Source organism: Barbatula barbatula (assembly GCF_947034865.1).
Source record: "Barbatula barbatula genome assembly, chromosome: 17".
Classification (NCBI taxonomy): domain Eukaryota; kingdom Metazoa; phylum Chordata; class Actinopteri; order Cypriniformes; family Nemacheilidae; genus Barbatula; species Barbatula barbatula.
In genome coordinates, this window is record NC_136780.1 from 12,080,127 (window position 1) to 12,096,413 (window position 16,287).

The following is a 16,287-nucleotide window of genomic DNA, read 5'->3' on the forward strand; positions in this document are numbered from 1 at the left end:
AATGTATTATAAATAAATATTAAATAACAACATATATGCAAATTAAGAAGTTTATTCAAATAAATCAATATACCTTGCAGTTGTATTTGCGTCGTGACAAATGAATGCATTACAAACATAATTGTATATATTGCATAATGCTCGGGTGGCATATCAACATATGAAACACAGAACAATATAAACCTGCAGCTCAAGTCCCAAATAACTACAATGGGACAACAAGTATGGTCGACTTCACGCGGCGCTGCGCAGACTGATCAGCGAATGACAACAAAGTACCGCGAGAGTGATTAGAAAGCACCGCTTCCTTTTTCCGGTGTGATGAAATCAAGTCTGTCTCAAAATGCACTCCCATGTACCCTTGTGGACTCGTGCCTAGTGCCCTGTAGGTCTGCCCTTCCTGACGTCACAAAGTGTGGACTCGGAAGACCGGAGTGCGCAATTTGGGACAGGACCATAGTGTGGGTTTAATGTGCACTTACATTGGAACTACTTCCGCTCTATACTTCCATGTCCCGTGCACGCGCTCTCAAGCGGCCAAGACCGCAAGGGAGAGTGTTTGGCCGCAGCCGACACCTCATGATACGGGCACTTTCATGCGTGGCTGGACCGGACATTGTCAGTTGATGATGTTTAGGGCGAGATGACAGCCTCGTAGTATTCACGAAGAAGAACAGTTTCGTTCTGAAACATAAAAAAATCACTTTCTAACGGAAATGACCACGCTCATCCATATGGTAGGTGGCTGCTCAATGTATACATACAACTTAAACACAGAATGTAGTTTCAAAAAGTTCACATGATATTATGAGCTTCTGGATTCATGTCGTTTCTTTCTCTATTAGAATACAGCTGTGGTTGAGGAGATCTTACTGAATCTGCCCGCAGAGCATGTGGTACTGAACTGTCGGCTGGTGTGTCATGAGTGGAAGGAGCTGGTGGACAGTGCCTCACACTGGAGAGAGCGCTGTCGGAGAGAGGGGTTCAATGCGTGCAGACCACCAGACAGCTGGCTCCTGTTTCACTTTCTGTCTAAGAAACGACGCAACTTGCTAAAAAACCCCAGAGCTGACGGTGAGCTACATGCATATGTGGAAGTACATCACGACAAAACGCCATGAATATTCCGTCATATAGCATTCAGGCCATACAGTTGGTGTGTTGCATGGGATCAAACCCACAGCACTCTTGATTTTCCTTACACATTGTTTGCCTTATGCTCTAAATAACCACAGCACGTATCACCACCAGAGGGCAGATGTCCCATTTTAAATAAGACCGTTTTTCTCCATAAGGTATAGTCTCCATTCTGATTTTTTTCAGACTTTTTAAATGGATGGGAGATTGTGCGGAATGGTGGGGACGGCTGGGCATCACACGGCACCGCCAGGAATCCTTTTCCTGACAGCACATTGGGAATCACCCATTGCTTTGTTACCTCTTTTGGGTACATTTGTAAACAAATACTTATTCTTTACATTTACATTTCATTGAACTCACATGGGACCTTCTTTATACAACCGTATATTTTGTCCTCAGGTTGTGTTTGAAGCAACAGCTGATAGACCTGAAGGAAGAAGGGTACAGTCCGGCTTTTATGGATCGCTGGCAACCTGATATCAAATTATCAGATTGGTAAGAATGAACTCAACCCCACATTTTGAAGTGATATTTCATGATTGTTTGTCTTCTGTGTTTTAAGTGGTAGACGGTTGTGAGTGACCTGTTTATTTGGTTCAAATCGGTGTGAAATTGAACATGAAAGCTGTGTTTAGAGCACATGTATGATGTCTGGTCTGGTGCAGGTATACTCCACGCTGTGACTGTGGCTGTTACTATGAAATCTGGGTGAGGTTGCTGGGACAGAATAAGGAAGTGATTAGAACCTTTCTGCCTGATAAAGTTTACTTTCCGCAGTGGAACGATGAGCAATGGTGTCACGTAAGCACAATGAAAAAAAGACCGTAAAAGACCTCCCATTCAGTCATATTCTTAAGGCTATTAATTGATTTATCTCTGTGTTTATCTCCAGATGACACACGTCTTCAAGAATTATGGACCTGGGGTTCGTTTTATTAATTTCATTCATGGAGGGAAGGATACAAAGTTCTGGAAGGGCTGGTATGGAATACGACTCACGAACAGTAGTGTTGAGATCTTTCCAGATGATGATGCATAACGTTGTTCCGTCTGAACGTGCCTTTTTACACATGTGTTTTCAATCTTTATACAAACTGACTTACTAATTAGGTCATTATAATGTTGTTGTCGACTTATAATACATGCTCGGCTAACAATTAGAATTTAAAAAGATCTTTAACCCGTTAACTGTCACTGTTCCATACATGGAACACCTGAGTTTGCTTCAATATTGTGCATGGAATTTCTAGTCGAATCATGACAAACTATATATTTTTGGAAAGGTCTAAGACTCTAGAATACAATTCTTTTTGGTGTTTTTTCAAATAATTTATTCAGGAAGAGTAATTGTTTCTTTTTTACGAAGAGTGTGCTTAGATTTGTTAATGTCCTTTCACTTGTCACCGTTCCGTATACGGAACACCCATGTTTGCTTCCATATTTTTGTGATAATTCTGATCTTATTATGACAAACTATATATCGTCGGAAAGGTCTGAGACTCTACAATACATACTTTATGATTTTTTATAAAATAAAGTATGTAGGAAATGAAATTGATGCATAAAGGACGAGAGGGTGTATCAAAAATAAATACATTCCGCGGAACACCTACATTTACATCAATACTGTGCATGTAAATTCTTATCTTATCATTACAAACTTTATATTGTTGGAAAAGCAAAATAAACTAGATACCACATTTGATCAGTGTTTAGAAGAACAATCTATTTAGGAAGATAAATGGATACATAAATGATAATTGATTCATAAATTAGTGTGCATCAAAAGCATATTATACAAAAATATTCATATTTTTTTTGTTTTTATGTTGTTTCTGTGCTTTTGTAGTTTTTAATTGTGTCTGGTATGTGGGAGAGTAAAAAAAGCAAACCTTTGTGGTCAAATATTAGTTCAAGTGTTAAAACCAATGGAAGTCTATGGGCCCCCTAAAGGATTTAGGTGGTGTGGCGGCTAAAAAACTTTACAGACCCTGTAAAAAAAAAATCTGATTTGAATTTTTTTAATTGTCTTTTTTTTACCCTAAACCTTTTATTTATTTATTTTTATAATAAACATAACAAAATCCCTTTCCAAAAATACATTATTTGGTTTGGTTTGATTTTTTTTAGGACTAATCTTCTAATTGTCTACCAACCGTAGGTCTTTATTCCAAAGATTTCATGAGTTACAGCCATTGTAGTTCCAACAGTGCGTTTTCATGTGAATGCTCAAAAAGGGCCCTGACGTGAAACAGGTTAAAACTGAATGCATGATTGCATAAGAAAGGAATAGAAAAATATGATGAATATATTTTATTTTGTATAGAGTATAACATGAAGACCATGTGTAAAACACAACCACAATACCCTGCTCCAATGTTAACCAATACAGCTCTGGAAAACTAAGAGACCACTCCAAATTTGTGTTTAGTCAGCATTTCTACATGTATTGTGGTCATTCCATTTCCGTATTAGTTGAATTTCAACAAATGCAAACCTCAGGAGTGATACAATGGGAAAGACAATGGGAAAGAAGGGCAAGATGCAAGAAAGTGATTTCATGAAATATTCTTTTATTGTTTTTTTTTAAACAGTTGTTTACAAATAAATATTTATTTCTTTAGTTCAGGGCTGTAACCATTGCTTTTTGTGCTATTTTGACCAGTTTGTCCTATTTTAACTTTATTCATGCATTTATATTGAAGGTAAAGTATTTAACTGATGCTGCTCACATTATCAAAGGCTTTTTAACATATGCTGTCACTTGTTTTTAAGTCAGAAATTATATGAATAAACAAAAGAATGGTAATAGTGTGATATATTATTTGTGTAAAAATTACGATGAGAAAGGATTTGCGGTTATTCTGGGCTCGCTATACAGCAGGCACAGTTATTTTTTCTTTTTTTTACAACAAAATTTGCTTAAACCATTTAAGTACAATAAACATTGGATGACATCAAAATTAACTAAAAATAGAAAAGGAAAATGGCACAATCAAAATTATGTCACATTCATTAGGTAATGCCGGTGTCGCTTACGTGGGTTTGGTTATGAAAACCCTACCAATAGTGTTATTAAAGAATGCTGGAAGTGTGACTCTTTTCAAGGTAATGGCTTTGGATGGGTAACAAAGGCTAAATCAGAGGAATTTAGATTAATTTCTTAAAAGGTAGATTTAAATATAATGGAACTAAAGAATACAGGGCAAGTCAATACAATAAAAGGATTTTTATATAGATGGATACAAAGATGAAGAAAATAGGGTAGGCATAGGAATATGAACATTGAATTGAACATTGAATGCAAGTATTGGGAAAAGAAAACCTGATCTGTTGTCAGTTTATATGGAAGAGATGATGGTGATTATTGTAGGGATGCAGTTGGTGAAGGAAGTAAAACCAGATAGAGTGGTATGTTGTGTTGACTCTGTTGCAGCCCTTTACAGTATTCAAATATGAAATCTAATAGAGAATATTTAATGTTAGAAATCCATCAAAATGTATCAAGATTGCAGAGGCTTCAGATAGATGTAAGATTCTGTTGGTACCTGCTCATGTCAATATAAAAGGGAATGAGGAAAAAAATCAACCAGGTTGAGCGATATTATATATATTTGTTTTACTCTTTGGTAAAGGAGAAGCTAAGGCAATAATTTAAAAAGAAATTATGAAGAAATGGCAGGACAGATGGGATAGGGATAATAGTGGAAGAAAATATTATAGTGTACAGAAATGTATCAATGCAAAGGCTGTGAATGGAGGTCAGTTTTAACCAGGCTGAGGTTTGACCACACAGTGTTAAACAAAACATTGTTTTTGTTAGGTAAAGGTAAATCTGATGAATGTATGGAATGTAAAATCACCGAAAATGCAGGTCATATCCTGTACATCTTTTACCTCTTCTCCTGTTGTTCCCAAAACACCCTCAAGGTTCCATTTTCTTCCTGTTTGACTTAACTTTTGCATTAATCTAATCCTCTCTTCCCTATCGTGGAGTATCTGAAGGATACAGGGGTATATTATAGGATTTAGATAGTAGTGGGGTTAAAATTTTTATTTAGTAGGTTAATTGATATAATTCTTGCTGCATACTCCGATACAATGTGTGGCGGTATGCGCCTGATAAATCATGATTGCGATCCACCCTAAAACTAATAATAATAATAGGCCCAGCCGAGGCAATGAGAGGGCAGACGAATTGGCAAAAGAAGCACTTAAAGCAGAACAAGTAGAGGTACAGGTTCCACTCAGCAAATCAGAATTCAAAACAATAATTAAAGACGGTATTCATAAACTCTGGCAAGATAAATGGGATAAAGGGGAAAAAGGTAGGTGCTTGTATAGTATTCAACAGACTGTAACAGTTAAAAAGATCAGCTCACTTTCACGACAGGAGGAAACCTGGCTCACCAGGCTAAGGCTAGGGCATACAGGACTGAATAGCAGACTACGCACAATAGGGACACATGAGACAGGAATCTGCCCATTTTGTATGGAAACAGAAACCGTGAAGCATGTAGGCAGTATGCTGAAGAGAGAGAAACACTTAAGCAAAACTGTTGGGTTTACATGGAACACAGTCTACAATCAAAGCAGTGATAACATTTTTAAAAGAAACACAGATAGCAAGAAGACTTCAGCACATTTAGGTTAGTTTATTTATTCTTTGGAGGTGAGCTGAGGTTGAAGCTGGAGGAGCTAAACACGCAGCGCTAGCTGAAGCTTGGGCTCTTGTCCCAATTTTCATGCTCCAATGTGATCACACCTCAATCCAGTAGATGGCGGTAATGCACAAAGATTGTAAACTGCCAAAAGAATTTACTGAAGAAGAAGAAGGCCCAGCCCAGTGGGCGTAGGGTATATCATGACGTCATCAACACGACTTCTGTTTATACTTTCGATTCAGAGACTTTAGTCAAACACGTGATATTACACGATAAGGTTACAAGTAGATTCTGACTCCGTTGTTTTGGGGAATTAAGAATGACGCGGTTGATGCTGTAATGTCAAAATAATAACTTCCGTGTTTCCAACGTGAAGCGAAGGCCCGGACGCGTGATAACAACCACCAAATGTTGTCGTGTGAAGCTGCAGGAATGGGTCAGTCGACAAGCCACCAAATACACTCAGATGCAGTAAGTTGTTGAGTGTTTGGAAATTGTTTACATTAAAACCTGCACAGACCTAAAACGGAAGTGGGTGTAAATACTCTCTCCCTGCCTCCCTCTCTCTCCCCCCTTCTCACTCCCCCTCTCTCTCCCTGCCTCCCTCTCTCTCCCCCTCTATCTCACTCCCTCTCTATTTCCCCCTCTCTCTCCCCCCCTCTCTACCTCCACATCTCACTCCCTCTCTCCCCCTCTCTCTAACTCCCTCTCTCTCCCTGCCTCCCTCTCTCTCTCCCCCTCTCTCTCTCCCCCTCTCACTCCCTCTCTCTCTCTCCCCCTCTCACTCCCTCTCTCTACCTCCCTCTCTCTCCCCCTCACTCTCTCTCCCCCTCTCACTCCCTCTCTCTCTCACTCCCTCTCTCACTCTCTCTTTCCCCCTCTCACTCCCTCTCTCTACCTTCCCCTCTCTCACTCCCTCTCTCTCCCCCTCACTCACTCTCTCCCTCTCAGTGTAGGACGGAAGTTCCTCTGGCTGTGGTTGAGGAGATCTTACTGAATCTGCCCGCAGAGCATGTGGTACTGAACTGTCGGCTGGTGTGTCAGGAGTGGAAGGAGCTGGTGGACAGTGCCTCACACTGGAGAGAGCGCTGTCGGAGAGAGGGGTTTGAGCTCCGCGAGGCGTCCAGAATACCAAACGACTGGCGCCTCTTTTACTTTCTGTCAAAGAAACGACGCAACCTGCTCAAAAATCCCAGAGCCGAAGGTCAATCCACTAATCTGAAACTGTGTGACAGTAGATGTTGCAATTCTGTTCCATTGACATGAATGCACTTGGTATTGTGCACACTGCATGGCGCATAATAAGCTACATTATGAGTTGTTTTTCGATGCTTAAAAACAAACAAGTCCTCCTCCAACATCAAATACTGTGTTTATTTCCTCTGCAAATGTCAATGAAGATCTATAATGCTGCTAGTGTTTTTTAGAGAAGTTAAATCAATGGAAGCTGGTTGAGACTGGTGGACAAGGCTGGAAAATAGAAGAGAATTTTGCACCACTTCCAAATGACACGAATGACAAATGTTTTGCCACTTCTTATGGGTATGTTCGGTTTTCTAAATTCAATTGGTTGTAACATTTCTGTCTTTACAACTGAAATAAATGATAATATATATTCTTTTATGATCTTTGTCCTCAGGATGTGTCTGAAGGAACAGCTGATTGATTTGAAAAAAGAAGGATACAGTCCTGCATTTATGGATCAGTTGCAACCTGATATTAAAATATCAGACTGGTGAGTGCTTACAACTTCAATGATGCTACGGTTTCACGGGTGTCTCATTTATCTTACCAGGTCTTTGATGTGCTGAATTCAAATTTCGAGATCAAATTCAAGATAAAAAGTGATCTTTGCAAACACACTGCAAGCAACGTCCATTTCAGGTTTTTGTTGAATCCCTAAAGAACTTTTTTTACAATTCCAATTCTTTTCAAGTTTAGCAGATAATCTCGGTCTTCAGTGGCCTTTCGTGATTTAAAAACTACTTTAAAAGTAATTGAAGATTGATGTTTGAAAATCTCCTCAAGTGATGTAACATTAGCGTTTGAACTTGATGAGTGTCTCTTTGCATATCATTTTCAAACTGTGGTACATAAATTGCTGACTGAATTATGATTTGCATCTATTTAGACATCCATAAATTAGCAACGGAACAAAGCTTTAAACCTTAACCCTACCTTAAAACTTCCGTCTGTTTTGCATTGTTGTGTCATGCAGGTATGCCCCACGCTGGGATTGTGGAAGCTTTTACCGGATCTACGTAGAGCTGCTTGATCGGAAGAAGAAACCTATCAGTAAATTTGAGCCTGACCCAGTTTATTTTGAGCAGTGGAATGATCAACAATGGTGTCAAGTGAGTTTAATTATATAAATACAAATAAAAATGTTTTACACCAACAATCAATAATACTTAATGCAATCATTTAAAATCAGTTGTATTTATTAACTTTACAACTATTAATCCACAATTTACTAAACTTTTGTTTATGTATTGTGTTGTTCATTGATCAGCCAATGTTAGCAAGTATGACTGTAACGTAAAATGTTACCCTTTATTCTCACTGTCTTTCTTTCATTTTAGATGACACATGTCTTCAAAGATTATGGACCTGGAGTTCGGTTTATTCGTTTTACTCATGGAGGGCAGGATACACAGTACTGGGCAGGCTGGTATGGAATACGGGTTATTAACAGTGGTGTAGAGATCTGCCCTGCTGCAGAGAAATGATTTATAAAAATGTATAAAAAAAACATATATATATATATATATATATATATATACACACATTAAAAAAAGACTCAATGATATTGTAAGCGGCTAAGTCTAATACTTTAAGCAGCTGAGGAATGCTGGATGATGCTTGATAAATGGATGCGTACGCTTGGATTACTATTAACTGTAACCACACTAGAATGCTCAGTGTTGTAGATTTATTTTACTGTTTTTTTTGTGTTAATTTCCATTTAAGCAAATATTCAAATAAACAGTCAATAAGTCTTTCACCTTTACAACCTCTTGCAAAGCATGGTACAGACAGCCTAGCGTAGCAGTCAAAAACTGTGTGCACTTTCCTTTCCAGCAACCACTTCCCCACCTAGATATGGTGAATAATCAACCAAAGAGTGACCCCTACTAGACATATATGTACATAATTCATAGTAAAGACCAAAATGGCTCTTGCTGATATTTTTGCATTCTCAGCATGTAACATTTCACATGACAGATTTGTTTGTAAATAGTGCAATAGCGCTTGTAATGTTTTATTCATAATAAAGCATTTCACGATTCAAAGAATTTGTTTCAGTAAAACTTGCAAGTTTTGCTTTTTGGTATTACCAAAGGGAGAAATGGTTGTACACACATTTATCCCACTGTGTAACTTGGTTTCCAGTTAATATCACGAGGGAAAAACACGTATAGAAAGTATCAGAAGTCCAGTCTTTATTAAACTGTTGTTGAATCTGATCTGGTTTTGGAACGTGTGGAAAAATAAAAATATTTTATTGGTTGAGGGCCAGATTCATCTTGAAGATGCTGCTCTGTTCACCACATGAAATAACACATTTATGTTTCTTCTGGGCCACTGGGTTCTTGACAGCTGCTAATATTGCCCCTTTAAATAAATTCTTCAGTCCTTTCTTTAACAAAATAGAATTGTTTGATTGTTTTTTTGCAAGCTATTCAATAGTGGATGGATCATCTCTTAGGTCAATCTGAGTTCCAACCAGCAGGAAAGGGGTTTTCAGGCAGTGCTATGTTGTCCCAGGCACCCACTGCATCAATCACTGTTATTGTACATTGACAACACAGAACTAACATCTCCACAATCGACACCAAATCACAGGATCAAAACTCAACTTGTCTTTATGATTTTCAAACGAGGAAAGGGAAACACACAAAGACAATGTCTGTTTGGGGATAGCTTAAAGGCCATAACTGATCCTGACCTACTAAGCAGTGGAAGATTTTAATGGCGTGGTTAGGTTCATGAAAATCCTGTGAATTGTGTAAAATGTGTATAGCTGAAATCAGAGAGGTTATGATGGGTTTTCTTTCAGAAATTGGAAACTGGGGAACTATCAGACCTGTTTAAGCATCCCATCAGCCTAACAAACAAAGCAGAGATTGTGGTAGGACTTTTTTATAGGTCATTTTTATGCTTCATGAGCAACATTTTACCAATAGCATCAAGTAATCCTATGGTATAAGCTTCACCACCAATCATAACAGTACAGCTGTTAAACACTAGAAAAATATGAAAAAGCAACTGGTCGTAGCTTGACACAAAGTTCACTTCAAGTGTATTGCAATTAACAGCAAATTATCACATTTAATGGGTATTTTTAAGATGGATGTTGTTTGTCATTGATATTGGGATCAAAGGTTGTACTTCTTAATGTATCAAACTTGTCAAGATAATCAGATGAGTGCATTTAAATACACTAATAAAAGGGGACTCTTTCTGTTGGTTCTGATGGGAACTTGTTCGAGGCAGCTTTTACCCACGGCTCCAACCACCACACATATAATGGTGGACATTGCTGTAGTTACAAGTTGTTTTCTTGTATCTGGCATCACAAAAATCTGTAAGTAATATGCACTATAGTTTTCAATACGATTAGTAAAAATAGAAGTTGACTTCAAACTCATGACCTTTAGTTTTTTACTCTGACACTAAACAAGATCTTCTGATGAAGAAAAAGAGGTTCTCTTCATGTTGAGTTAATCACAAGCAAAGTAATCCTTCAGTGGTGCTAACAGATGTATTATGACGGGAACACTCCACGACTTCCCCAATGTTATCTGTGTCTGCAAACGGCCCATGCTCTTTACATCTGTGTAATGCTTTGGAAAATCCAAATATTCTATGAAAATGTTACAGTAAGAATAAGTGATTTATTTTCATTTTTCTTCACACAAATGTTAAACTGTGGACTGATTAGTACCCATAAAAAATAAACAGAATAATAAAGTAAGTTACTGCTCCATTTCTGTGATCCATATATTTTCATCTTTTCCGTTCATAATGACTGGGCAGTCGGTATAACTGGCCCCATTGCTTTTGGACGTGTGGTAATGGTACGAACTTTGTCATGCTGCAAAACAGGAAAAAATGTTTTACAGTGACAGAACTATAATAAAGGGTGTAACAAAATCAGTTTTATTTTTCCATATCAGACTTGTTTTCACAAATTGACATAAGGTTAAATTAAACAAATAGTTTGTTGAATGACATCACAGTAAAAACATCATCTGATATCAAAGCACTACTTGTATCTGTATCTTTATTTATTTATCATATTGTCAATGTGTTTTTTTCTTTTAACTAAACCGTTTAATTAATTTAGGCAATCATCTGTGGCCTATAAATCCTAATTCAATAGATCACATATATATCACACTAACCTGTTCATGCCAGGTATGTTTCCCCAGAAGTATCTTGCTCTGTGAGCAGGGCTGACTTTCACAGCATCAATAAGCACAGGGTTACACTAAAAACAAACATTTATTACTCTACATGAATAAAAAAGAAACGATCGCATTTGTCAAACCTCTACCCAACATAACAAACTAGAGCACTCACTTCTAGAAAGCGGGAAATGGCAGTTTTAGTTTTGGTTTCCATTAATACAACATTTTCAAATAGCCAAAAGAATGGTCGTGGGTCGGCCTCAGAATATTCAGAAGCCGATAATACTAAAAAAGAGCCGCCCAGCGCCATCTGCAAAGTCAAGAGAACATTTGAAATCAGGGAAGTCTTCATAGAGAAAAGATACGGAATGTGCAACGAGGATTATCTTCATTTTCTTGTAAAGTAATATTATGAGAGTCATTCTTTGATTTTACAATCGGTACTCATCAAGTATCTGAAATTCTGGGCATGCCATCTGAGATAATGTGTGTCTTACCATACAAGCCTTTTCGGGAAGGATTAACGGTGCACATTTCATTGCAGGGACTGCCACCGATGAGAAGATCAAATGGGCCCCACTTAAATAAAACAGAAGGCAAAGACAGTGAGGTGCCTATTCTGTCGTCTTCATAATTCTATTAAAATATAAGTGTGTTTATACAAGTTATTAAAGTCAAACAGTGAAATCAAACTACATGATATAATACCTTATTTTAACATACGTGATATTTAGTTATACTTTTAACATCATCCACATGAGTGATGGTTCCATCATGGTTAACCATATAGATGACGACAGACTCTTCATCCACTTCTGAGGCCAGATATTTTTCCACTTTAAAGCCCAGTTCTATTAGAGCCAAACATCCTGAAACATGAAATTGCATTTAAACACAACCCACACGATCACATGAAGAGACACTTGCAAGCTGTGAATATGAGCGACATTACCTGTGGTTATACCATCAAATAAAGAGAGGACTCTGATTGGACTTCGCTGGTTTGGCACGTATTGCTGGCAAAACGTTGAAACTCTTGTGGAGACCAAAAAACAGTCAAGTGTCTGAAAACAAAACGAGCAAAAGTAGACGAACTGTATGGAAGGAAACTAACAAAGTCCACGCCGCTGGTGTTAGCGAAGAATTCCTGCATGCGGATGCTCCAGTCGTGTCTGGGCCTCAGGGCTCCGGAGCTGTGCTCTGGTGCGCACAGGTAACAGATCCAAGGGTCCATTTCTTTCAGCTTCTTAAATGTGCCAACACCAACTAGGATGTCCAGACAGTCCATACAGTAGCAGCTAGAAAGCAAAGATATCAAACTCGATATGCATTGTACCCTGTCATACATTTTGTTGCCTATTACTAAATTATCTGTTGCGTTTTCAATGCCAATACTTTTATAAGGAACATTGGGTATAGATACATGTATGGCTTAATATATTAACAATGGCATTGACTGATGAATGTACATTTTGAAATCAGTTTAACTGTCACAGTATTCATAAACTGTGAAAAAATTTTTTTACTCTGAGGCCGCCATTTTTTGTGACAAAATCCGTGACGTCAAATGGTTGCAACCTAAATCTGTTCTGCTTCGCTACAGCGAAGCACACACCTTTTCCATATATAACAGTAAAATATGACACGTCAAACATAGGATCAGATATATAAATACACAGGGACAGTAGGTGGCGGTATGTCCTCTCAACACAAGCCCGCTTGCCTGCCATGAAAGAAGGATGTGTTCAGTAAGTATCTGTTCAAGGTAAACATGCATTAAATCAAAGCTGTCTTTAAGACGGTTAAGACCATTTAGGACATCATCATCATCATCATCCACCATTAACGTATACTTTATGAAAATGTACTGATAAACACAATAATAAGATGCTTGCTGTTTGGTTATTTAATCTGTATTAGAGCACGTGTGAAAATCAGCCACTGTCAGTTAATGACAGAGAGAGAGAAGAAAGTTCATCAGGCTAAAAATAAATCTGGATAGAAACTATTTTGGTTATTAATATTCATTTTTGTATCGTTTCTGACCAACAATATTAAAATAAATGAAAATATACCAAATAGCGTCTTTATTTTCTTTCCTTATTATTTATATATTTTTTTATCCAACAACACCTTACTGAAGAACAAGTGTGTCAGTGTCAAGTTTGCTGCCTGCATTTTACATCATCGAAAAAGAACAGGGCGGATAAAATGAGTCTAACATTTAGTTTGTTTTTAAAGAATTGAAATATTTGATGTGTTTCTAACGACAAATGCTTGTGGTGTTTGGCTATTACAACGTATTAAGCCATACATCGCTCTATGCACTGGGTTCCCTTTAATATGAACAAGATTTAAAACGTTCACCGACAGCAGCTGTTGAGGCCGCACAAAATGACCTCCATGCCGGAGCAGCAGACAATGCAGCACGCCTGATATCCATCCTCATCATATCTGTACAGCGTCTCTGTGAAGTTATACTACACGTGACAAACACAGAAACAGCAAACATCATTATCTCATCCCCATAAAACCAGTGCCATAAGAAACCACAGAAAAAAAACAATCCATTCTCCCTGGTTAGATAGTATGAAATAAGGGTGTAACGGTACGTGTATTTGTATATCACACAGCAAATTCCACATAGAAGAGATCATTCCTATGCCATTCATCATTCCTATGCCATTCTCCCTGCGAAGGGCAGAGCCCTCAGAGTTTAGACTTTGGCGTGAGCAGGGCATGTGCGTGACATTATGTAGACGTTTAGAAGTCATTTCTTCCTTATCTTCAGCTGGCATGTTACTGTGACAAGCAGCATGGTGTCCGCCAGCAGATGTCACTGTTTTAATGGCATAACTTAAGCATTAAGTAGAACTTTTACACATAAACACACATCTTGTATGTGGAATTTGCCCTGCCATGGTGTGGTATGAATACAAGTACCGTTACACCCCTGCTATGAAGTGTATAAGTATAAAATACCCTGCATGTCATGCACAGGCTTCCTTCAAACAGCGGATGAAGGACTTCCACAGATGTACTTTCACAGGATGAACAGAACTCTGAGAGGAAAGAAAAACACTTTTCTTCAGCCGTATGTGACAGTTATTTCACGTCAATGTACATTAAAGGGGCTTTTACCTTCAATCTTCCTTTTGTTTACGAGTACTTCATGCACCATTGCATCTGTGGAAACAAAACATGACACCACGTTTCATCAATGTTGCCACAATAATACATCAGTGGACTATGTTCATAACTCCTTGTTGGCCGTTCTGTCTTGGCCGGACCTCCTCCATATACTCCACCTCCTGCATGCTCGGCATGACTGTGTGCTTAAATGTAAATGCTTGAAGTTCCAACCATCCTTCATGGTTTCAAATGGTCTCAGATTATCTTCCGGACACATGAGTTCCCTATTAACGTGTTTTTTTCTTGCTAAGGTCCAGAGATTCAGCGAGTTTATTCAGAGATACAGTTAAACTGAATCATTTTTCCGGGCAGGTGCTCACTTTTCCATTCACCGTTTGCAGCATGATATCTTTTTGAGAAGGAAAAAGATGTTAAAATAAACTGTAAAGACTACAGTTCACACACAAATAATCAGCGCTTAAGTTAAACTACATCTTTCCAGCAGGTTTAGGCCGCAAACCATTGTAATCTGATGGAGGCCGAAACCAGTTTACACCTGATGGTTTGAAACCTCCAAAAGCCCAGTTCAACATAACTCTAATCAGCTCATCGTTACAGTCTGTGTCTGGAGAAAAAAATACATTCTTTTATCTGACACAACCGTTCACGTGGTGTACCCTTCCTGCAGTTACTTTCAAGGGCACAAGGCGCGTTTTTGGACGCGACCTTTCGCCTTGCCGATTACAGGGCTCTCAAGAGTCACTCATTTCGGTCTTTTGTCACTCACTCCCGCCACACATTGTATTTCTCACGCAGAAAAACTATCATATATTTAATATGCCGCAGCGCACAACATGTATATGGCCGCGCCTCTCTCTCTCTATGAAACCAGGCAGGAATCAAGAGTGCCTCCCCTGGAGTTGCCACTTATCAGCCAATTAAGAAAAAGAAAGAAGCTATATAATAGTCATTAGCTAATCAGAAAATGGCACTTTTGTATCTGGGTAAGATTTAACGCAACAGTTGTACAGCCTGTTCAATGACAACACCTGCTCAGAACAAGTAGTCTAGGCCTAGTTATATTTCCGTTATCACAGGATGGCTGACATTTTGTCACATTAAACATCTCTCTCTCCAAATAGGCTTAAAAATTTTATTAGATCTAAATAAATTAAAGTGTATTGCATCGTCGATGTTATAGGTCACTTTTAAAATCATGTCATATTTTATATCCTGGCCATGGATGCATTAATCATTGCATCTGTCTTTCAAAGATGTCAGGTAAAAAGGCAACTAAGCATCCTCTCATTCGCCCTGAGAGGAATGCCCCCTAAAAATGCCAGGTTACAGGATGCTGGCCCAGGGAAGGTGGCGAAAAGGGTAGGCCCGTTAGAGAAGGAGACAGAGGAAGAGATGGTACAGGTGGATGAGGCAGAGACAGTGCAGGAGGAAGAGACTGTACGGGTGGGAAAGGAATAGACGGTGGAAAAGACATCTAATGCTGATGACGAGAGGGTATTTTCGATGGTCGGTTTAAACAAAACCTCAACACGAAACAGCTTGTCTCTGGACGGGTCATTGTCCTCAATCATGACCCTGAAAATGGCTGGGTTTTATCCGAACTGTTTCAAATAGGAGACAACACCACAAATGATAAAGGAGTCCAAAAAGGCAACAAACACTTACAATAAACAATACCAGTCATAATATCTCTCTCTCTCTCACAAACAAATGAATAAATGGAAATTGAATAAATACTTTGTATTTGGTTAAATTGTGTTCAGTGATCCAACACAACAACACCCCTGTTGATGTGTTTGGGTGGGGGGTTGGAAATGTCGCTCTTGACTGTCTTAAAAACTTGAGAGACCTGTGATTATAACGTTGCAAATGAGATACGTTTTATGGACAGACCGATCAAATCGCTGACAATCTGC

General features: G+C 38.4%; 3 protein-coding genes across 3 annotated transcripts; 2 read left to right on the plus strand and 1 right to left on the minus strand.

The window, feature by feature from the left end:
- Positions 1-492: 492 nt before the first annotated feature.
- On the plus strand, positions 493-3,947 carry LOC306907157 (F-box only protein 6-like). The gene is made up of 6 exons (XM_079479076.1): positions 493-737; positions 846-1,074; positions 1,324-1,447; positions 1,540-1,635; positions 1,806-1,941; positions 2,033-3,947. The coding sequence occupies exons 1-6, from the start codon at positions 717-719 to the stop codon at positions 2,177-2,179; spliced, it is 753 nt and encodes a 250-aa protein (XP_079335202.1). The 5' UTR covers positions 493-716; the 3' UTR covers positions 2,180-3,947.
- Positions 3,948-5,960: 2,013 nt separating this feature from the next.
- LOC306907062 (F-box only protein 44-like) lies at positions 5,961-8,682 on the plus strand. Its single transcript, XM_079478893.1, has 6 exons — positions 5,961-6,275; positions 6,756-7,008; positions 7,232-7,346; positions 7,444-7,539; positions 8,023-8,158; positions 8,387-8,682. The coding sequence occupies exons 1-6, from the start codon at positions 6,213-6,215 to the stop codon at positions 8,531-8,533; spliced, it is 810 nt and encodes a 269-aa protein (XP_079335019.1). The 5' UTR covers positions 5,961-6,212; the 3' UTR covers positions 8,534-8,682.
- Positions 8,683-11,202: 2,520 nt separating this feature from the next.
- LOC306906681 (DNA (cytosine-5)-methyltransferase 3C-like) lies at positions 11,203-14,399 on the minus strand (the record flags this gene model as incomplete). The annotated part of the gene is given in 11 exon segments (XM_079478280.1): positions 11,203-11,298; positions 11,391-11,473; positions 11,476-11,503; positions 11,509-11,528; positions 11,716-11,832; positions 11,938-12,087; positions 12,171-12,234; positions 12,333-12,516; positions 13,586-13,698; positions 14,201-14,280; positions 14,360-14,399. Coding segments are annotated over 11 exon segments (975 nt in total).
- Positions 14,400-16,287: the final 1,888 nt, after the last annotated feature.